The sequence below is a fragment of the Ochlerotatus camptorhynchus genome, unplaced genomic scaffold (genome assembly GCF_037179485.1).
Source record: "Ochlerotatus camptorhynchus isolate MF236.1 unplaced genomic scaffold, CSIRO-AGI_Acam_v1.1 ptg000330l, whole genome shotgun sequence".
Classification (NCBI taxonomy): domain Eukaryota; kingdom Metazoa; phylum Arthropoda; class Insecta; order Diptera; family Culicidae; genus Ochlerotatus; species Ochlerotatus camptorhynchus.
This window is the reverse complement of record NW_027040818.1, coordinates 623,937-648,472: the sequence shown is the minus strand read 5'-3', so window position 1 is coordinate 648,472 and position 24,536 is coordinate 623,937. Positions and strand designations below refer to the sequence as shown.

Genomic DNA, 24,536 nt, shown 5'->3' with positions numbered 1-24,536 from the left:
TACTTTTTAGTGCCATTAATTAACCAACTAAGATCAATGAGAAGCACACGAAACATAAAGGTGATTGATTTTCTGTTGGATTGCAATACTCTCTTAATGTAGTAAGAATAAGAAATCCTCGGAAAAATTCTAATGGGAATGTTCGATTGGGTCAGATTTTGACAGTTCATTTGGCTCAAAACATTCTCTCCGCCCATCTCTCTACTCTGCAGTAAATAAATACCTAGATTTGAGCTATCCGCAGCGCTACTCCTAGTGCATTTCCAGGCTCATGTTCTAAATAACACTTAGTTTGCAGCTTTAGTCTATCTTTGGACAAATTCAACTAGTAATGGGCGATCTTGAATCTTAACTCGGAATATCGATTCGTTTGGTTCGATTAATTGATGTTTTTAATCGATCTCAGACCCACAAAAAACAAACTGGATCGCTCATCATCGCTTAAGCGAGAGATAGATCTGGTAAACATGGTCAAGACTTTTCAGTCGCAGTACTTCAGAGAATTGAAGCGGATTCGTGAATCGGAAAAAGGTTTGCGTACTCAGCTCCAACATCATGGTCGTAAACAAACGGCCATGCAGACCCAGATTGTGCTCTTGGAAAAGCAACATGGCGAGGAAACAGTCTAATCTAAAGGCCACAAGACAACGAGAATATGAAGTAGTGCGATTATGACGTCAAGCGGAGAAGGACTATTAACTACTACCTAAAATCGATTAATGTTTGAATATGTCCTGTCAATTTTTCGATCAAAAAATCGATTAACTTGAATCGCATTCTATCGCGACCAGCAACAATCTTTAATTAAAAAAAAAACTACAAGGGACAGCCCTATTGTGTTATACGCACTGGTGACGTAGAACTACGTGGTCTTATATAATAAATTTTATTTGTTAACAGCAGTAGGAGCTTTTGTTTTGTGTAGGGATAGGAACATGAGCGCGGTTCTCTCTGTTTATACTCGTTAGAATGACGCGCTTGACATAGATGGCCCACAGCGGCTCACAAATAGCTACAGATTCCCATCAATAGCGGTGCGGCTTCTTCCGCCTTCTATGGATGCTCATGTGGACTGCAGCTCGCTGCTTGCAGGTAGCCTTTCGTTGTGTACTGGAGAACAATTTTCAATGCCACGCGCCGAAAGCACTGCTGCTGCTGCTGCTGATGCCTACGACATGACACCACAACAACCGTTGGAACTGAATCCGATCAGCGGTTGCGGCCAGCCTTGACTGCTAGCTGCTTGCGGGGAGCCTTTTGTTGTGTACTGGAGAACAGCACTCACCAGTCACCACGCGGTGATTGACCAAACACCGTTTGGTGAGACCGGATGGAATTAAACTTTGAAATCTGTGTTAGGGAAATCGCTTTTCGCATGCAAACGGTGATAATTTTAGTTATCTTAGCAACAGTTGCACATTTGTGCAACTTTCAATAGTGGCATTTTGAAATATGATAAAGCCTTAAATTTAACAGAAGCGTAGAAATATTTATCGATTGGTGATAAAATAATTGAAATTGGTTCAGGGGCAGCTGAGTTATTAACGTTCAAAATCTTTCATAATTTTGTTACATGTTCCATTTTCGGCTTTCACAAAGTGTACCGCTATATAGAAATCACAGACGTAGTCCTATGTCAAAATAAATAAAATTTAGGATTATGCTAGGAGAAAAGCGTCTAACGACCATGGTGATCAGTGAATCCCGAATTTCAATTTCCCAGTTTTCCCCCGGAATTATGGAAATGTTTTCGGTTGTGCGATATAGGGGAAATGGATGTAATGTCGGCCTAAATGCCCCTAATTTGGGCCCATACATAAATTCAGCAATCGACTGAATTTTCAAAAGCGACCAAAAATATCCATTAGTACCGTCCCAATGACGTGTTCATCTAGATAAAATTGATAAATATCAGATATTTAGCGATGGGCCCAATCTTGTATCCATAGGCCAACATTAGAGCCATTTCCCCTACATAATAATTATGCATAAAACCAAAAGGTCCTAGGTTAAATGGGTTATTGCTAAAACAGCAGAATTTTTCCATGGTCGAATTTAGTTCTGCGTACGAATTCTTCAAAATGTGTATATGTTTGAAACAGCTTGAAAATTCACTCAAAAATCTTTACACGATTTAATTGGAATATTCTCAAGCATTTCATTTAGAATCATTTTCCTTCACAGAGTTCATATTAGAATTTTTCAAAAATAAGTTTGAGATGCTTTTTCTTTATAGCAGTCCAGAAATTATCTCCAGATCAATCAAAAAAATCATGAAATTCATCCTTAGATTTTCTTCGAATTTTTCAAGGAATTCACTGAAGCTGCTTTCCATAATTCTATTTAAAACTCGTTTATATTCTCTAAAGATTTCCCAAGCAATTCACCTCATGATGTCATCCAAACAGGGTCGGTATTAAAAGTTAATCCGAGTTGAAGCGTACCGCCCTTAGAGTTCTTTACAAAACTCGCTTTAATTTTCTCTGAAATACCTTGATACTATTTCTGACATTCATTTTAAAATCTTCTCAAAATTCTCTTGAAAAAAAATTGACCATTGCAAGAGGGAACTTTCAAATAGCCGTATCTGCTTTTGTAAACAAAGATTCCAATGGGAATTTGTCAAAATACTTGCCCACGCAAACTAACACCACCACAATGTTAACGAAACGTTAGCCTACCCTGATGGGGGTGTTAGAATTTGTGAATAAAAGCAGACACGACTATTTGAAAATTCACTCTTGAATAGTTCTTCAACGTAACTGTATGTTGAAAATGTAGTCTAGTCCAAGAATCTTGAAATTTTTAAATGGTCCAAAATCTTATCTAGGGGAAATCTCTCTAATGTTGGCCTATGGATCTAAGATTGGGCCGATCGCTAAAAATCTGCTGTTTATCAATTTTATCTAGATGAACGCATCATTGGGACGGTACAAATGGATATTTTTAGTCGCTATTGAAAATTTAGTCGATTGCTGAATTTATGTATGGGCCCAAATTAGGGACAATTAGGCCGACATTACCTGCATTTCCCCTATTTTCGAAATAAAGAGATGTGGTACATTTTTTTCGATTCATCTTCGAAATTCCCTGCTTTTTCCGGTCTTCCCGATTTCCCGGTTCATAGTTCACCCTGGACATTTGAAGATGAAGGCACCTGGGATTGAACCCAAGAACTTCTGCTCAGTAAGCAAAACCAGTCGCTCATAGGCCACCGAGATCTTCATATCACCCGATTACGATCAAGTTCCCACGCAACTTGCTGTTACTAGGTTTCAATCCCGACAGCGATCTCAACGAAGTCGATAACGACTGTTCTTGATAAGGATTTGATATGGATTTCCGATGAACACTTTCGTCAAACTCGAATATTATGTCTTTTACATACTCGTTCCAACCGAATTTCATCACGTTTTATCTCATATTAAGAAAGAAAGCCGATTTACACTATAACGCTATAATGTGGAGTTAGCAAAACCGGTCACCACAAGGCCACCGAACTCCTTACATCACAAAACAATAACGATCAAGTTTCCGCTCAATTTCGTTACGTTTTATCTCATAAGAAAGCGAATCAAGTTTATCGATGTTTTAATCGATAAATTAACATAGGACCGTATTCAAAAAGGACTCCAGTATTGGGCGCATCACGACGAATTTTAGGAAATGCAGTAAGATATTAAAGCTAAATAAAGCTTTATATCTGCATATATCTAAAACATACTGAAAAAAAATCACTTGTAACATAAGTCTTGTATATTTTTCTTTCTGAATTACAATTTCATACTGTAGTCGGACCTTATTTTTGTACATAAAATAAAGAAATAATGGTAGGATACCTCATGCCTTTGTATTCCCTACCCCTTTCAAACGGTGCATTTTACCATAATGTAACCCCATAATGTTAAATGTTTATAATATCATGGAAAATCATCGTTTAGGAGTATGAAAACACTCCATCTTCGTAGAAAACTTTGGAATGAACGATACTCAATTACCTTTTCCTTTAGTTTAGCTTCCATATACTAGCAGTCCACGATTTTGTTTAAACGGTGCGTTTAAGATCTTAGACCTCTCTTACATAAGAACCGAAAACTCTCAACAGGGAGCAATCAGCATCCTACTCTTACGTATACACCCCCTATTTTTCTTTTGGAACATTAAGTTTTGCTTAGTTGCCAAATCAGGGGTTCCACAAATTCATCCGCAATTGGTTTCAAATTCAGCCATTCCATAGCAAAACGAAATAGTGGTTCTCAGAATTTCCTAAAAACTGGGAGTTTTGTTCATTATAGCAAAATTTTAGACCGGTATTTTTTTATGCTGTCATAAGGGTGACCATTTCCATGTTAGAGTAATCCTAAAAACCGATTTTTTTTTTCAAAAATTACATTTTTTCAAACATAAACTTTGACCACTGGGCCGTTTTCAAAGATCAAAATATCAAATGAAAGGTAATTAAAAATACTTTTTATGAACAATATATTAAAGTTAAATATTTGGGATTTTGTATTTTCGATAAGGAACCAAACTACCAATTTTAACGAAATTCTGAGAACCACTACATTGTTTTGCTATGGAATGGCTGAATTGGGGTTTTGCATAAAATAACGCATTCGGAAATGTTGGACCATCTCCTTGGCAGTTAGCAGTTACAGAAAACTCTAGTTCTGTCAACTCACACGCAGAGGGTGGGAGTTTTTAATTAATTCTAAAAAACCTATTTGACAATTCTTTGAACATGGAATTGCATCCCTAAATGTTTTAAGTTGGCTCTGTGAGACGGAAAATATGAAATTTTAAATACATAAAAAGTAAATTGCTTTCGACAAAAAAGAAAAGAGTGGGAGTTTTGAAATCTCCTTTGACCTGATAACCATTCAGGAGCATTTCCAAGGACTCATTTGACAATTCCTGAAAATATCATTTGGCCTGATATTCATTCAACATCATTTCAAAGGACCCATTTGACAACACCCCAAACATGAAATTGCCATCATGAATGTTTTGAATTGGCTCTGGGAAATGAAAAATATGAAATTATAATTTTTTAAGAAAACTTGTATTATTCTGACACAAACGCAAAGGGTGGGAGTTTTGCAATATCATTTGACCTCATGATCATTTAAGATCATTCTCATTGACCCATTTTACAAATCCTGGAACATGGAATTTCTTCCATAAATATTTTGAGTTGGCTCTGGGAGACGGAAAATACGAAATTTTCAAGTCTTAAGTAAACTCAACTTCTTTCGTCTCAAACGGAAAGGGTGGAAGTTTTTAAATATTGTTTGGACTGATAACCATTTAGCATCATTCCAAAGGATCCATTGCACAACTCCTGGAACATGGAATTGGTACCATAAAACGGGGTATCTTTGATAATGCGGGTAACTTTGATAGCAGAATATAATGATTAAATTTACCTTCTGCACTATTTCCCAATTAAAAACATTGGTTCCATTTTGTAGCTTGGGGTATTACCTTTGATAACATATAGATTTTTTATAAAGTATGTGTTACACACGTGCTGTAACAGATTTTCCGAAGATCACTAATTCTAGATCTTAATGTTTTTCAACGAAATTAATACCATAAATGTTTTGAGTTGAGTTGGAAATTTGAAATTCAACATTTCACGTCGTAGATCTTGACCTTGAAAGAGAATTAAGGTTTGAATCTTAAACATAAAATTCTAGATAGTAACATTTGCTCCCTAGTCCAGGACTTATTGTTATTAATGTAAATTTTGTTTCCCTGCTCCATCTTGACATTTTCTCCAATGTCCTGTCTAGACAACTAGTTACTAATACCCGCCATTCTTCTCTATTGCAGTGCTACGACACCCCAACGGGATTCGGTCCGGGTTCCATGGGAACCGGAATCGGCACTAGTGGATCCTACCTACTGGACAACGCAACTGGCAACGAGTACCAATCCCTCCCGGTAGCGGTCACGGCCCACAACCATCATTACCCACATCATCTGAACGGACCTCCACCGAGCTACGATACGGTTCTGGCTCAGGACGAACGAGCCGCTACGGTAGCGTCTCGCCGAAAAAGTTGCGACTTTAGCACGGTGTCGTCGTACGAAGGAGACTCCAGCCCCCGGGGACTGTCGGCCAAGTTGGAAGCGCTTCTGTACGACCCAATTGGAAACCAACGACGCAAGCAGAACCGTTTGATGGAACCTGATTTCACCGATTTGAGCAGAGTGCTCCGATCGCCAACGACCGGATGTGGCGAAATCGGTAATTGCAACTGCCAGTTGAACGATAGCTTGCAAGTGTACTGTCGGAACTGCGGACAATTCGTGGACGGAGGGGTAGTGCAAAATCACTTCAATAACAATCATCTCCTCGGTTGTGGATCGACGGCAATGGAAACGACAACGGAAGGTGATTGTGGTACTGCCACCACCAATTGGCCCGGGTCAGTCACAATTTGCAGTGACAATCTGATGGACTGCGACGGGAACGGCGACGACAATAATGGCAATAACATCCAAGTCACCAACAGTGACAATGGGATCACCCACCACAGCTGTAGCAGCCACAACGGGTGCGGATTGAATGAGCTATTACAAGATTTACAATTTCATTCAGATGATTCTGCTACGGCGGCGACCGGTGAGCTCAACAATAACAACAATAGCCAACCAGGTCGACCAACCATCAGCTGCACCAGTCACGATGACGCCCGGCATAATGAGGAGAATAATAATAATCTCCCTTCAAGTGCAGCACTGCAACCCATCAAATCTAGAACAATACCGAGCGACGATGCAGGAGTAGCAGCAGCAGCGGCGGCAGACGACAGCGATGCTACCGCAGGAGATAGTGGCAGTAATAACGCTAATAGCCTCAACAACCATCACGATTTGGCGGCGGGAACCGTTGGGGTAGGTCCTGCTAACAACGCCGGCGAAGGTAATAAATCAGCTGATAACGAGCGGGCCGCAATGGGCAGCGGCGGAGGTGACACTTTTCGGAACCTGGCCGAAAATGGTCTTGTTCGGTTGGATATGAGCCAGATCATCGATCAAACTGGACTGCCCACCTATGAAGCCGCACTGAGGTTGGAATCCAGTGGATACGTCTGAGAGCGGGAGTACAGATTTGATGTGGTGAATTATGAACGAATCAGTCCCCGGTAGACGGCGGCACGTGTTAGCCGCAGCCAGTAGCTTGGCGGAAATAAATCACATGTGATGGGGCCTTCAAGAGAGTTGGAGATGAAATACGTATTAACTATATTATTACTAACTGTTTAGGAAAACTGCACACGTGCGGCGGCGTACAGCTCAGCCGAGGAATTTGCCTTCGTGGTTGCATCTAGTCCGTAAGGGAAGAACTAGTTATAAGAATGAGCAAAGCATGTTATCTAGTCGCGTATGACGGGGAAGGAGTTTTGACGGTACAGGAATCAATCATTTTTTTCGATAGGGTACCCCAAAAAAAGCAACCTTTGAAAAACAATATGTTTGGCTTTATTTGAAAAAAAAAATGGTTTCACATATTGGAGCCTTCCGATTGATTCATAACCCCAAGATATGAGCCTGTGCAAACACTTGTAAAGATTGGGGAAGGATTAAGAGTCGCGTAAATGAAATTTGTATGGAGGTATTGGCGAATTACTATAGGAGATTTTAAAATTTAACTAATATCGGTCTATTTTTGGTTCAAGTTGTCTAAATGCTGTCAAAATTTAATAGGCGGTTGCTATTACTAGCCTTTTGTGGATACTATATAATTGTTATTGTTGTCAGTCACATATATAATCATCAATTTACTCTATTTAACACTTCGAACATCAGGTATCGGCCTCAGGTAAATGTGTAACGGTGAATAGGCAATGTTTGAAAAATAATTGCTCAGCAATTTATCGAAAACTTTTTAATCTATTGATACCGACTAAATTTTTAAAGTATGTAGAATCAAACAGCGCCAACAGATTTGAAATTCGTCTATAAATGGCTGAGCTATGATTTTTCAAAAATTGCAAGTATGTCGCTACGCATTTTACCGTAGGCATCGTGTTCGGAATGTAAAGGATTAGGATGATTTTGAAATTTCCCCAATATCGCTCTAATTTTGGTTCTAGTTGTCCAAATACAAGTGAATATGTTGCTTATATAACAATGTCTCACAAGCCTGGTTAGGTAGCAAAGATAGAAAATGCGAAAACATGATATTAACACTCCGAACACGATGCCTCCGGTAAAATGTGTAACGGCAAACTAGCAATGTTTATCATAGCTCAGTCATTTATTGACAAATTTTAAATCTATTGGCGCCATTTGATTCTTGCAGTGTTCACTCGGCTGTCGACAAAAGCAGGCCATTCTCGATGTGTGCCACGCGATCGTCTGTTTTCTCGGCAGCAACCATTATGTGGTTTTTCTCATTGTTCTTCATCAGCAGTTCTTTCGGTCGATGTGTCGTCGACTTTGAAAAGCAACCGTTAAGTGATGAGTGTGTGAGTGCTGACCACGTTTTGCGTCCATTGCTGCAATGGAAGCGCTTTGACCCCTGTTGGCGTAACTGCCATACAATGAAACCACTGGAAGCGGCTCCAGTTCTGATGGAGGAGGCTTTTTGGATAGCGGAAGATAAAGTGTTTATTGTGTTGTACATTTTGACTAAAGTTTTAAGATATATTGTATAGTGACCAAGAATCCTCGGCTCTGTAAAGTTAATTCGTTTGAGCCTTATCAAATAAATTAATAAACAACATTTGATTCTTCATACTTTAAAGGTTTAGTCGGTATTAAAAGATTAAAAAATATTTAATCCAATGCCAATTTACCGGAGGCATCGTGTTCGGAGTGTTATTCAATTTTTACCATTTTTTGCATCCGCTCAAATTTTCGAATTATGAATCAGTTAAGGGAGGCCCCAAAACCCTAGTGGCATCTAATATACTCAACATCCAGGAAAAAATACACACGTGGTTTCGACTTTTCAAAAAGGCATCGATAATATCAAGGTTTCTAAAAGTTCAGTAGAAAATTTCACGTAAGAATTACAATCTTAGATTCTAATAATATCGTTTAGGGTTCTAGTAAATGCCTAAAATTAAACAAGGAATTGCTAAGAATCTCGTAAAAAAAACTTTGAAGACCTTTATACTATTTTTTTACTTTACCTCGCAGAAGTTTTCGGGGTGTTTCGAGATCCAAAAATGTATATCGGAAACAGTCTATAACAAAAGACGTTCCATACAACCTAAAACTATCGAACCCATAGAAGAAAAAAAAAATAAAATAAATAGTATGCTAATTGTTTTTCAATAGTTACTCAGTTGAAACCTCAAGAATACATATGGACGAGAATAATGAACACACGGTGAAGCTTAAATGGTTACTGACTATTTCAGGGTGGCATATTGAAATTCCTGGCTTTTTCCCGGTTCAAATCTTAAAAATTTCCCGATTGTTAAACGGTTAGAGCAAAAGACGAAAGTATTAAAATATCACGTTATTTTCATGATACTTAGTATTAATTTGAAAAACTGTTTAAAGTTCGATTCTTTTTGTGATTTGAATACACCTGAATTTACAAAGAAGCAGAGTAATGCAATTTTTTAAGGTCACTTAGCCGAACGCTAGCGGACTGAACGGGTCATTTCACCGAATTTTAGAGCGAGAGATTGAGTTAAGAAATTGTTTTAGAAATCTTGAACTTGATACAAAGATCTGGAAGCAAGCAAATGTTTTAATGTGTCATCGGTATTAATAGAAATATTAATTAAAAATATATTTAATTTTTTTTTCAAGATTCTGAAGCTTTGACATTTGTCTAGAGTCTTAGCATATGACTTTGCTTTGAGACTTGTAACCCCTTTTACCTAAATTGTAATGAAAAACTAAAAAAATAAAATATAACACAGCTTTTTTCGTTGAGAAAAATTCTAAAAAAATTAAACTTGGAACTTGGAAAAGTTCCATAATTCGAAGAATTGTTTGTACACGCAAAGCAAAAATTTATTACAATTAATGTTAGTTTCATTTCCTATCATCCTCTGATCATGAACATCGCAGCGAATGTTAGAAGTTGACCTTGCAGACGAAGCAATGATTTTTAATCTTTTTTATTCCGTGTTCTGTATATGCTTTCACCTACACAAGCAAGCATTTGCCTTGATTGTTATGTACAACATGGTAGAACGACGCTCAAACTTGCCTCAATTCTCTCCAGCAGAAAAAGCAAAAAGTTGAGTATGCGAGGAAATGAGCACTTCTTGTTTGCTTTTAGCCAATCCATATATCGACGTATGGAAACAGCAGTGGAGAAAGCACAGGTCTGATAATCGCAACGTTCGTGGTTCGAGTCCCCCCAAGTCGGACACTTTTTTTTCGACATGATTAATTTCACTCACTACACTCCACATTTTTCTTTCTCCATTTTCTTGCATTGGACCGCAGCTCTGTATATCGCATATTCGGTTCATGCGTTCTCCACTAACATTCTCTGATGATAATTGTAAGTGAATCTTACATCCCCTGATTATTCTCGGCAACCTAAGCAGCGACCTTCTTTCTATAGCCTTTTTCTCTAAGGAACGCACACATATGCAGTATTGGTTTGTTTACAATCTTTTACTGCCAGCTGCTCTAACAATTTCAGTCGAAAGAATTGTCAAAAACTGTTTTGAAACGTTTTTACAAAGCTCCAATCTTCTCTAGTGAGAGCGAGTATTGTCGGCAACCAGTTTTTCTTGGGCAACCGTTCCATTTGAACTGCATGTAAATCTGCTGTTCTATTATCGGCAACTCGAAATCAGCTACAATTTGTAGTGCGTGTGTTGCATTTCAAGAAAACCTTGGTAGATTGCTTTATCTCAGTGGTAAAAATATAGTCAAATTGAAGCTGAAAGCATAAAGAATCGTTTGCATGCATTCAGCGAAGTGTTTTCGTAAGAAAATCCAGTGAAAATAGTGTTTCAATTTGGGTTGCCGAAAATAGTCTGTCATGCCGAAGCCGTCATTTCCCCTACTGAATTGTGTCTACCAAATTGTGAGGATAATTCAACGGAGTCCTGAGTAGAATTCCAAAATAACTCTGAGGTTAAATCCTATTGAATTCATTGAAGAATTCCAAGGAAAATCTGAGGAGAGCTTCAAGGAGGATTCCCTGGGTGATGTTGATGAGAATTGAATGGGGATGGTGAGGAAAATAGCTGGTGAACACTGAGGATAGTTTCAAAAATAACTTAAGTTTGTTCTGATGATAATTTAAAAAAAAATACTGAGGGAGATTAAGAAGAGTTCTTTTCTGTGTATTTATTCTGTAAGTCGTGACACATTTTTTACAGCTTATTTTCGATACAGTCCTTACAATACAAACAATAATATTTGAAGATATTATTGAAGATATATTTGAAGATAATTTTAATTAAATCTTAAGGAATTTCCAAAGATATCTTGAGAAGGTCCAAAGAAATAATATAGTTAATTCAGACATTGAAAATTGTACACAGAAATTATAGTCCAGAATTTTTTTTCGGGGATTCTGAGACTTTGCTTGGTAACAAATTTGAAAACCCTTGGGCCTCATGACGGAAGTCGAAACGAAGCATATTTTCAGGCTGTTACAAGATCTTCAAAATTTGATCCGCGACATCCACGACTTCTCCAAATAAATCCACGACTTCAAATACTAATCCGCGACTGATAAACAACTGTTTTCATTGCTTAAAAATACCATCTGCATTACTACTACATGGCATTTCAATCTTATTGCTTCAAGCATATTAGCTAGTTGCTTGCTCTTAACTTAGTGTTTTTGTAGTGCTTCCACATTTTAATTGAGAGCTTTCTATGCCTGTGAAATCCTATAGCAAAGGAAGTCGAGAAATTTTCCATCCCGACAAATTAATAGACCGGCCGGGTATCGAACCCATCTTCCTCTCCAAAATAGACTTGCTTCGTAGCAGCACCTTTACCGACTGAGCTAAGGGAGTATCTTTAGTCCCCATTGAAAAAATAATAAAAAAAAGTATCAACTTCAGTTATTTATATTCTTGGTAGTATAACAGGGTGTCGACTCAACGAAGAAAACAAAATTCCCTGATATTCCCTAATTTTCAAAAAAATTCCAGGTGCAGCTCCTACCCGGTTTTGGCAACACAACCCCATTAGCTATAATTTTCCTCAGAATATATTAGTGCTTCATGTACATTGTTTTCAAAATACCACACGGACCTCTAACCCATGAAGAGCGGTCCAGTACAACTTCAAATTAAATAAAGCGTTCCATACATTTTATAGATTGCAAACAAGACAGAAATCTCGTGTTGCCAAAAGCGGGAAGGATCCGCACCCTAGGGGCATAAATTCATCTAAATCTCCAAATCATCTTCATGGTGACCAGGAAATCTCGATTAGCAATTTTCCCGTTTGTCTCCCAGAATTTTGGGAATTATCGCGGTTTAGGCATTTTAATTAAGCACAAAACTGAAAGCGATGAAGTCGAAGGATAAATGGGTAATTTTTAAGACAGCAGTACCTTTGCTGGATCTTGACTTTGGATCTACGACAGGTTCGAAGTCTTCACACTTTATGTACGAAAATTTTGTTCAAAACTTTACAGGCTTTTATTTGATTGCTCTCAAGCCTTTCCTTTAGATAAATTTTCTTTCACAGCGATCCAGAATTCTTTCTCTGGAATTATCTCTGGAAATCATTTATATAATATAATAATACAGAAATTCTCTGTAGAACACTCCAAAAAATTTTTAAAATTCATCCTTTCTTCGAATTTTAAACACTCTTTCTAAGAATTCACTGGAACTGCAATTTGTTTAAATTTTCATGAAATTCTCCGTAGAATTCACCTCAGACCAACAATTGAAAAGGGTCTATTAGTTTTGGGAGTAAAACTTGTAATCCCCTTTCCCTGCCTTCCCGCCGAGAATTGTCTTCAAATTTTGCTCAGAATTATCTTGGAATGCTCCTCTAAATTCTTCTGAACATTGCATGGAAATCTCATTAACATTCTCTAGAAATTTCTTTCGAAATGCGCTCGGAATATACTCGGACTATCCTTATAGATCTTCGCATAATTATTTTGGAATTAAACCCTCAAAACTCGCGTTCCTTGGTATTTTTCAATATTCCTCTTAGAGATTTTCCTAAAGCTACCTAGAAAATATTCTCTGAAATACCTTGGTGTTATCTCTAGAATTCATTCTAAAATCAGCTGAAATTTGCTTTGGAAAAAAATTCTAAAATTTACTTAATTGTCTTCAAAGTGTCTGTAGACTTAATTGTTCTTCAAAGTGACTAGGATTTTCCGGGTGACTTCAAATTCCATCTTTTTCCGGTTTTCCCGGTTCACTGGTCACTCTGCATTTCACATATGAAACACTTGTTTTTGATCCCATTATATTTGTTTTGTTTTCAGCACATTTTGAGACCCAGCTCCGTAAGAAAATTATTCCGGATAATATGCTTAACCAAAAGCTAATTCGCGGGCGGATTCCTCCGGTGGGAAAAAGTAGTAACAACGCTTTCATCTCCAATGTACTGTAAGTTAATTCCATCTAAATTGCAATAGCAGCAACTTTACCATACTAAAACTTTACTGTGCAGCTAATTTTACGAGCTAACCAGGTTTACAATGAAGACCTAGAATACTTACTACAGACACTCTATGCTGTCAAAGCAATGTTTGTCTACGTATCTTTGAATCATTATTCAATCATAAAAGTGCTACTCCAAGCAATAAAAAAGAACTCCCTAGCAAGACCATTATCCTAAATTCTCATTTAGTTAGTTCTCTGAGATAATCAAGCTGTATGCACACAATCAAGAACTAGAAGTCAAAAATCATTATCTTCTCTTAAAGCTGGCTTTAGACAAGGCAAGTCAATTGATCAACTCAGTTGAATTCAACTGACTTGAGCGTGTACTCTATGCCATTTAACTGACTTGAATTGAAAAAAGTTGAACCTGGCTCAACTTTTCAAGCCAATTGAATTCAACTGAGTTGATCAATGACTTGCCTTATCTGAGCCCAGCTTAACTCTCAATCATTCTTGTATTTACTCAAAACCGCAGAATCTACTTGAAGGATAAATTATGTCAGACGCAACTAGGTATAACATCTTTTAAGAGACACACATTCCCATAAACAGCTTAACTAACATCACCCCGGAGATGAACCAGCGTCTGGCTGAAAATCTCCTTAATAAAGACAACCAACCAACCAACCAGCTTAACATCAAGAGTTGAACAACCACACTTTCGCAACTCTATTTAAAATTTGAAATTGAAAACCATCCTCAAACTATAACGAGTAATTAATTTGTTTGAAACTAGCGAAGTCAGCCATACTTATAAATATGTTTCTGTCATAAAGAAATATTTCCCTGGGTTTGAATGAAATTCCCTGACAAACCCTGATTTTTCAGGTCCAAAAAGGAATTCCCTGATATTCCCTGATTTTACAGGTAGTCGATACCCTGTATAACATAATAAAACACATATGAGATTCTAATGAATAAAAGTGGCATATCTTTCCTGTGACATCATTTTAAAACATTTCTGCAATTTCATTTGAAATGCAAATTACCTTAAAAATGATTAACATCCAAATCCCAATAAAAAAAGGGCGCATAGAACGCATTACCATGCAGTCAATTTATTTTGAGGTTTTCATTTTTAAGAAAAATAATACTGAAAATAATTCTTCTTATGAGTATCTCAAAAGAGTTTCGAGAAAAATTTTAATGTAATTACAATGAAAATTCCAAGAAATTTGAGTTCTGAATTCCGAGGATAGTTCTAACAAAATCTGAGACAAAATTTCTAAAAAATCCTGAGAAGTATTCTAAGGATATTCCAGTGATAATTTTTAGAAAATTTAAAAGAAATTTCCCAGGAAATTATGAGGATCATTTCAAATAATTAATGGGAATTCTGATCAAAACTAAAAAAAAAATCCTATGGAAATTCCATGGGAATTTCAGTAGCATGCAGTGCATACTGAGGATTTTCATGGAATTACTAGAATTATTAATAATATGTTGAGCATTGCAGAGTGAATTCAGAGAGTGTTCTACAGAAGATTTTTAAACGTATTATGGAGAAAATTATAGAAGAATTTAATTTTTCCACAATTGGGCACAGAAAAAGGTCAAGATTCAAGGTTTGGGAAAAATGGAAATTCTGAGGTTTAGATTTTTAAAGATGTCATGCTAAGAAAATTATTTGATTCTGGATTTAGATAAATCTTCATGGTTTAAGGTGCTTTATTAAAAATTAAATACTCCGGAAAGGCAAGCATGGACATGGATCCTAGATTGAAAAAGATTTGGGAACGTGAGAAATTTTCAAGCTCCAAAACTAGCAAAAATATTTGAAATGCCGAACTTTGAAATTTGAGGTTGCGGACACGAAATTAATCAAATGGCTGAGACTTCATTCTTCTAATTCTGCGATTTTGGAACATTGTAAAAAATCTAGATCCCAGCGAATTCCGATTAATAATTTTGGAATTTTTTCCGGTTGTGGAATAAACATCAAAGTTAAGCATAAAACCGAAAGACGAAAGAATCACTAGCTTAAATGGGTCAAGACGGCAACATTTTTCCTGGGTCGAAGTTCGGACCTGTGATCGAATTCTTCAAAATGTATCTATATTTTAACTTCCTGAAAATTTTTATCAAGTATCTTTAAAAGATTTTATTAGAATATTCTGAAACATTTCCTTTTGAATCTTTTCCAAACATTTATTTCAGAATTCTTCTAAAATAAGATTGAGATTCTCTCTGAGAGTTCATAAAAAAAACATATTTAGGGTTACGGGATGTAATGTCAGCCAAGCTTCTCACTTCGGCCTATCCAGCAAATAGCTCATTAATTCACCAATAATACACAATAGTAATGAAAAACTAATACCACATCTGCTGTAAAATTGTACTCCGTAAATTAATTGCCCATTTTTGGAAGAAATTTTGAACATTTATTGCTCTTTTTCAAAGAAAAAGTTTAGCGCAATTTACTTAATTTTCGATTTCTTGGCGCCATGATCATGCCGTATTATTGAACTAACAAAAATTTACAGAGCTGTGGTCATCATAAAAAAAAAGCTGATAATTTCATGAATTGACAGGACTTACCTTTTTGAAACATGCTATCCCAATAAATCAATATCGCACTTTTCACTCTAATTGAAAAATTTAGCTTTATAACTATGGACCGAACTTTAGGGGCGTAATTTTGAGACGTGCTCCTAATTATGGCCTTCGAACTTTATTTGATAACTTTGTTTTGGTATTGGTGAAACCATTCGCGTTGACGACGACTCTGCAACTGTTCACTCCTGAAAGGAACCCCCATAAGCAAATGTCGAATTTCGTGACACATAGCGGATCGTTTCTTATCCTTTCACTCCACTGAATAATACCAAGCAAAATGTTAATCTTTGCGTGAACGGAGGGGTCGACACGGTAGCACAAATTTGAGAAGAATCTACTCATATTCGTCAAAAGTAGGGTACACCAAATTGAGTAAACAAAGTTTCGACTAGCAAGACTAACACGAATGGAAAACATCGACCCGAATCCAAACGATGTTGTTCATTTCCCAGACAACCAGAATGCACGTATATTCAAAGTGGTTTTCGTGATATACAAACATATTTACAAACAAACAATTCGTATATAATGCAAATAAATGGCTTATACGTACAAAAGTGGAGGCCATATACGTGCATATATTAATTTAATTTTAAACGAGTTGATTTAACATCATATACAATTTAATCTGTAATAACAAATTCATTTTGAAATGTCTTACGATGTAATCCGATATAATTTGTGATACAGTACGACGGAAAAATGAGTCATCGTATATAAGTCGGAAATTTGCATTCTATACGACTTAAATTAAACATAATGTGAGGTATGCCATTCTTATATGCGATTTTGACTAAAACTGTAACAATTTACAATACTGCCTGTACATTGTTATGCGACTTCTGGTTGTCTGGGTTGTCATCTTGTCAGTTGCAACTTTGTTTGCTCAATTTTCGGTAGCCCTACTTTTGACGGATATGAGTAGATCCTACTAAAATTTGGGTTGTTTAGAAATAGCGTGCAGTCAATCCTCCCGTCAAAACAAACTTCACGGCAAATGAGACTGACTCTTATTTGAGTACGGTTCACTCAAACACGCAAAAGTGTAAATCTTTCGTAGAATGAGTAAATTTTTATCAAACATGATTAAATGTCACTCATATTTGTAACGTTTAATCATATTCGAGTAAACATTTACTCATTCTATGAGTGACTTACGTTTTTGCGAATTTTAGTGATCGGATATCAAATATGAGTCATATTCATTTACCGTATTGGCCCTTCGAAAAAACTATCAAGCCGAACAATGCATTATGTCCTAAGTAACATTGATCGATTCTCCTCGTTCACTTTCTCTTTCGTTAATAACTTGGCTACAAATCCGTTTCTTGCCGAGTTTGCCGTATTAAATGTTAGATAATAGCTTCTTTCATCGAACTATGTGTTGGAAATAGTTCGAAGTACCTATACATGGCCATGGGGATGCAAAGAAAAAATCTACTAAGAGAATCTGTCAATGTTACTTAGGAGCTAATGTATTGTGCGACTTTCTATTACTTGACTTTATAGTTCGTTATATGTGTGATCGTGAGATGATCTATTTGGCTCGTGATTTATGCTATCTGGATCAATGGAAAACACTATCAAGTTTCAGTCGTGCCTAATCAATATCCAAATAATAAGAATATCTAAGCTTACATGTTCAGTGAAATATTGAAGGCAGCTCAATCATTACATAAAATACGGCATTGTAATTGAAGCCTAAATATTAGACCGAGGTTAGGGACATATACCCTATAACTGTATAGAAATTCTCTGCAGATTCATTAAAAAAAAACATGAAATGCATTCTTAAATTTTCTTCGAATTTTAATTAAAACTTTTTCTAGGAATTCGCTGATGATTCCCACTATAATTCTATTCAAAATTCGCTGTTATTCTCGTTTGAATCCCCAAACAATTCACTTAAGAATTGTCTTGAAATTTTGCCTAGAATTATCTTGGGCTTCTCCTCTAAATTTTTCTGCAATATTGCATAGAAGTTTCCTTAAAATTATCTAGAAATTCGTTTTGTGATGCCCTTGCAATTATCCTCGGATTTTTTTTTAAATTATCATCAGAATTTTGATTTACTTGGTATGTTTCACGGATCCTGGGATCCTCATCACAATTTATTTGGAATTTTCCACATAGCTATTTCAAATTTCAGGGTGGCCAGTGAATTTTCATTTTGAAATTCTAGGTTTTTTCCCGGTTTAAATCTTAAAAAAAATCCTGGTTGTTAATATTCAACAAATATTCAACGTGCTGAAAGGAATTTACTGAAGGGATAAATGTGATTTAAGAAAATTCCCAAGATTGTGGGGCTTTTAAATGTGTGTAGAGTTTGAAACTAGAACTTTTTTTTCGAAATCTGTGACCTTCGTGATGCAAGATTTGGAGAAAAATAATTAAAAAGTGAGATTTTGAAAAAAAAAATCAAGATCACAGATTTGAAGGGGCATTTGAAGGGTTTTAAAAAATTACAGAACGATCTATAGAATCCAGTGGACAAACCCTGGAGTTTTTAGTAAAATTTGAAAGAATTCAAAGTGTTGATTTCAAACAAATATTGAGAAGGATTGCCACACAGCTTTCGAATTAGAAGTTCTGAGCAGAATACCAGAATTATTCTGACATGAAATCCTTAGAAATTTTTAGATGAATTTGGAGGGATTTCTGTGGAAAAGAATGCATGTTCAAAATTAAATTGTTAGGTAATTTTAGAAGATTTAAAAAGGAGTTGTGAAAAACAAAACTTTACAGAAAATTCCTACGTGATTCTGAGGAGATTTGTATGGGGATCGTGAGGAAAATGACAGATGAATTTTAAGAAGTATTCCAAGATAATTATGATCAGAATTCAACAAGAAACAGAGTTCTAAGAGTTCTGGCAATAATGTCAACTCTAGTGTGAAATATTCATCACAGATCTCCAACAAAATTGATTGCAAAAGATTTGCTGATAATAACAAAGAAATTATTTAAAATACTCCCAAGGGTTTCTAAATAAAATTTAGAAAGATTTCTGCTGTTTTGAATAGAGTTAAAAGATTTTCAAAGGAATCGATATCTCCAGATAGGCTCAAGAGAATAGGCCTTTTTAATGCACTACCAATGTAGAGTGCGCCAAGCGAATTTGAGAGGAAACGTCAGCCAAACCATTTGTTTACATCAGAATGAGGATTTTTCACAACGCAAATTAGAGCATTTTCCATTCAACATCTTGCCAATTTCCATCAGTAATTGCCATATTTTACGATTTCTCACAGATCTCAACTGATTTGCACTTGAACTATTCCCATACAAGAAATCCAGAATATAATAACCACTAAGGCACTTTAATAATTTTCCTTTTTTCTCACCAAAAATATTCCTGGACACTAGCAGGATCCTTGCAAAAACGACACAGAATTAAATTTTTCAACTGTAAATCAAGTTTTGGAGCATCTCAGATGAATCAATTTATCAGGAAAAGTAAAAAAGTGTTCCGCTTCCTATGTCTCACGAGAGTCGATATGCGATCCCCTTTCAAGCCCTGCTCACGACAAACATTTCTGCTCACAACACTCTTTTTGACGTTCTCGTATTTACCACCAGAGGTTGAATCGATCGTTTAGTTTCTATTCAAAAGGCGTATTTTAAGAAGGATTCCAATTAAATTATTAGAAGAGATTGCAAGGAAATTCCAAAAAGAATTCACTGGTAATTATTACACGGGGTGTTTTCTAACTTATTTCAGAACAATTTCAGATAATTCAGGGCAGAGTTCCAATGTTATTTTGGAATTCATATCGTGAGAATTTAGAACAACGAAAAATTAAAACCCTGCAAAAGAATAATTCAGTTTCGGTTTTTACAAATTTTTGTTTCCAAAGTCCAGCATCTTTAATATTTTCTTTTAAGGACCAAGCACTTTACACCTGAATTTGAAACGACAAAAATCAATTTGTAATATTGCTCAGTGATTAAATTCTAAAAACAATAAGACGGAAAACTGAAGAAAATTATGCAGCAAATAGAGCAAGTTATTCATTCGGTAAAAGATTACTCTGTTTTAATGGTTTATTCTGAAATTCATGTGTAAAAATTTGTTCGTATGGTATGGTTAAATTATTTTTCCCGGTTCTCCCACCGAATTCCCGGGTATTTCTCGGCTTTCCCGGTTACTTTTCAAATTCCCGGATATTTATTATTATATTATATTTTGTTATTCTCAGAGTCGAAGTGACTTTCGTCACTAGTACAGGGAAAACATTCACGTCGTGGTCACGTGACTCTCTGTGCAAATCAAATGGAGAAACACGTCACCACGACTTTTCTCCAGTTTAAACTGGAATGTTGGCATCACTGTTGTGTACATCACAATACACGATAAAAAGAAAATCGTAATAATTTTTCCTAAAAATAACCATAAACCATTCGCGTCATTAAAGTAAATTCCGCAATTTTTGCGACATCATTTAATGTTTCCGCGATTTTCGCGACTGAAGGCTCAAATCCGCTACAAATCCGCGAAAATCTCGAAATACGAGCCTGTTGTAACAGCCCTGTATTTTGTATGACCGCTTGTATGAAAAAGTCAGCAGCAAACTGTTCAAGATTATGGGACCAGAATTTTCTGAAAAGTGGAACAGTGAAAGGTATGACATCTCAGATATCTCACTCATATACATTCTATGTATGCCGTACGCATATTCAATATTCCAGATATGGAGAAATTTTCTAGATTATGAGACATGAAAAATCTTCAAGGTTCTAAAATAGGCAAAAGTATTCTAAATGCCTGACAACATACATCGAAAAACTTTTTAATTTAGCAAAAAATAATACAAAATCAGGTGTCTAAGGCTTAAGTTCCACTCACATTAGATCCATTTGCGCTGCGTTGACATACAATTGACAGCTAGACAATAGATTTGACTGTCACTTTGCCGCAACGCGTCAGATCCGGATCTAATGTGGGTGGCCCTATAGGAACTGTTTACTGGAATCATTTAATACAATTTTACTGGAATCATTTAATACAATTTTGGACGATTTTGGACTTGTCAAATTTCCGAAACTCTGGGACATCGCTTTTTATTTTAGAAATCATACATACTTTTAAGTATCCCGTACTTAGAAAAAGTTAAGAATTACAAGCTTGAAGAAATATTCAAGGATCTAGGTGAAATATTCGAGATATCGTACTATGTGTTTTAATAGCCCCGTAACGTGGGTACATCACCTTTTCGTGGTACGTTACGGGATGTAAGATCTACCACCAAATCCTAGTCCTGACTACTTCAAAGGATCGCATCTTAGTCCTTGTTACTTTTTATGCCTTGTTGATAGTGTCAATACTAGGCTTTGTCCACCGAGGATGAACTTGAAACAAGGGAAAAATTGAGTTAGTTAGTCTTCATTTATGTGATTCCTAAACCCAGTGAATTTTCATTTTGAAATTCCCGGTTTTTTCCCGGTTTTCCCGGTTTAAATCTTAAAAAATCCCGGTTGTTAACATTCAACAAAAAAAAAAACGAAATTGAACGCATTTTTAAGAACGTGCTGAAAGAAATTTGTTGAAAGGAAAAGGATTAAAAAAAATTGATTCAAGAAGATTCCCAAGATTCTGGGGCTTTAAAATTTGTCTAGAGTCTGAAACTAGATTTTTTTTTTTAATATGTGATTAATAACAATCTTTGTAATGCAAAATTTGTAGAAAAAATAATTAAAATGTGAGATTTCGAAAAATTTCAATACCACAAATTTGATCAAAATTATATCATACTTATTAGTCGGGGAGTCATAATTGTCACGCTTTGAGACTTGGAAGCATTTTAAGAGTTATAACAAATTACTGAACAGTCTATAGAAAAAAGGAGTTGTGAAAAACAAAATTTTGCGGAAAATTCCTACGTTATTCGGAGGAGATTTTTTATGGGGATCATGAGAAAAATTTAAGATGACGTTTAAGAAGAATTCCAGGAGAATTATGATCAGAATTCAACAAGAAACAGAGTTCTAAGAGTGTTTTGGCAATAATTTCAACCCTAGTGCGAAAGATTCATTACAGAACTCCAACAAAATTGATTGCAAAAATTTGCTAACAATTAGAAAGAAATTCTTTGAGGGTTTTCTAAATCAAATTTCGAAAGATATCTACAAATATGTGTTTCCAAAGTCCAGCATCTTCAATATTTTCTTTTAAGGACCAAGCACTTTACATCTGAAATTGAATTGACAAAAATCAATTTGCAATATTGCTGAGTGATTAAACTGTAAAAACAATAAGACTGAAGGGAAACTGAAGAAAATTATGCAGCAAATAGAGCAAGATATTCATTTGGTAAAGGATCACTCTGTTTTAATGGGTTATTCTGAAATTCTGGTGCAAAACTTTGTTCCTTTGGTATGGTTAATTTATTTTTCCCGGTTCTCTCGCCAAATTCCCGAGTTTTTTCCCGGGTTTCCCGGTTACTTTTCAAATTTCCGGATATTTCCCGGTATTCCCGGTTTTCCCGGTTTGCTGGCCACCCTGTTCTATTCGTTGTTCTCTAGTTGGAGGCGGTTAAGACTAGGGTTCTGATGCATGATCATTATCGGTGTTATTGCTTATTTTGGAATGGATTCCTTGCGATGAGAAGGCAGTCGCAGTGGTTGTATGTCCCGAGCAGAAACAAAAACAATGTGTTTTTATATAACAGTATTTAATTAAAATAGACAGATATTAATCAATTAATCCCCGGCCAAATTTCCGGTTCATTCCCGGTATTCCCTGTTCAGTCAACAAACCATGTATGAGCTGCGTGGCCTGCATAAATTAACTGATGCCTGAAATCCTTGCAGCAGGTGATGGAATGGCCGAAGATCAGCTTCCACAACCTAGCAATTTTTGGGTGTACCTGCTATTCAAGAATGTATTCCGAAAAAATAATATCCAACAATGCATCGAACTCCAAGATGGTGCATTGGGGTAGAATGGTGGCTTGTGACAAACAAATCATTAACGGAGGCACCGTTGATGTATTCCCAAAACTCGAAATACAATGTTATTTTAAGCAAATGGATTCTATTTTTAGGTCTCATTTCGTGGAAAAACTAATTTCAAGCCTTTTGGCTCCGATAAAAATTGGGTTTCGATACTTTAAGAACGTTTGAAGAAACAAAGCCAAAATTTTTCAAACTATACACGTGCCAATAGCGCTCAAAGATAATGAAAGATAATTGCCACTTCTCACCTGTACAATCATTGCGTTAAATTAAAGCACCAAAATATAGCTATGGCTACACCAGACAACGAGGTGGGTGATTCCTAGCATTCCTGAGACTACGCAAATTCACAAGAAATTGGTTGCTATTGATTGTCCTAATACGGCTTAACCACCAACCTTTGCACGGCTACAACAATTCCTAGGAAATCATTCCGTTCCTGGCAGGTTACTATACGACCTCACGTCTTCGGACATCAGTTATTTACGATATTTCTCCGAACGAATACGCATGTTCACAAACAATTTTATGGAAGACGTGGGAGAATCTCAACCATCACATATATTCGATAAATACGATCATCAAACAGCACGTTCGTAGACGGCAGATATCTAAGCATGTGATGTTTTGAGATAACATCACGTTTGAACAGTTGAATCGTCAATCGAAGATTCAACATCAAGTCATACAGATTCCTTACAAATGGTGTTCACATCGAATGGCATCCGGAATCACTAGCTGAGATACGGATCCTATCTATATCATTCGTCTATAGAAGAAATCAATTTAAAATATATATATGATAGCTACCAAATACAATGACTGGCGGTATCTACAAACGCGGGAGCTCCAGAAAACACCGTTACCCGTTTGCACCCGAATGATAAGCTGCCCATAACATTGTTATGTTTGCAGGGAAAAGGCATTATTCTTATCTTAAACGACTTCATTCGAACGGTGATTGATTCCTGTACTTGACAAAAGCATTTCAATTTTCTCAAGTGGATACGTGCAAACATTATCAGTGATTATTTCCCAAAAATAAAAAATAAAACAGTCGAGTAAATTAGCCTCCAAGCAAACTATTCTCACAATTCTATTGAGAATTACATGAAAACAACATGTTCTCCGAATTTTCTTATAGACCGAAGAGCCGCACACAAGCCTTATAGGAGTGTAGAGTTCGATGTACATAGCGGCAATAGTAGTGTGGAATGGTAAATAGGAACCGAAAAAAAACGTTACTTAATTTGATGTATAGTTAGCAAAACAAAAAGTGTAAGTTATTATACGGAATACCACAAACACAAACACAAACAAATAAGTAGTAACAGAAAACGGTTAAACATTTGTTCAAACTATATTTTATCGATGTTAAAATGTCACCGAATAAATAACAACTGACTATTCTAAATCGAGTTCAATTTTGAAATCCCT

The 24,536-nt window shown here is 36.1% G+C and overlaps 2 protein-coding genes across 2 annotated transcripts in view; one reads left to right on the top strand and one right to left on the bottom strand.

The window, feature by feature from the left end:
• The window catches only part of s-cup (stanley-cup), a 41,747-nt gene extending 34,355 nt beyond the window's left edge, over positions 1–7,392 (top strand). Inside the window, exon 3 of the mRNA XM_065230611.1 lies at positions 5,836–7,392. Within this exon, the coding sequence (XP_065086683.1) occupies positions 5,836–7,104 (1,269 nt within the window). The 3' untranslated portion in view covers positions 7,105–7,392. The remainder of the gene's footprint in view (positions 1–5,835) is intronic.
• The window catches only part of fdl (fused lobes), a 166,565-nt gene that overhangs the window by 98,540 nt on the left and 43,489 nt on the right, over positions 1–24,536 (bottom strand). The window lies entirely within an intron of this gene.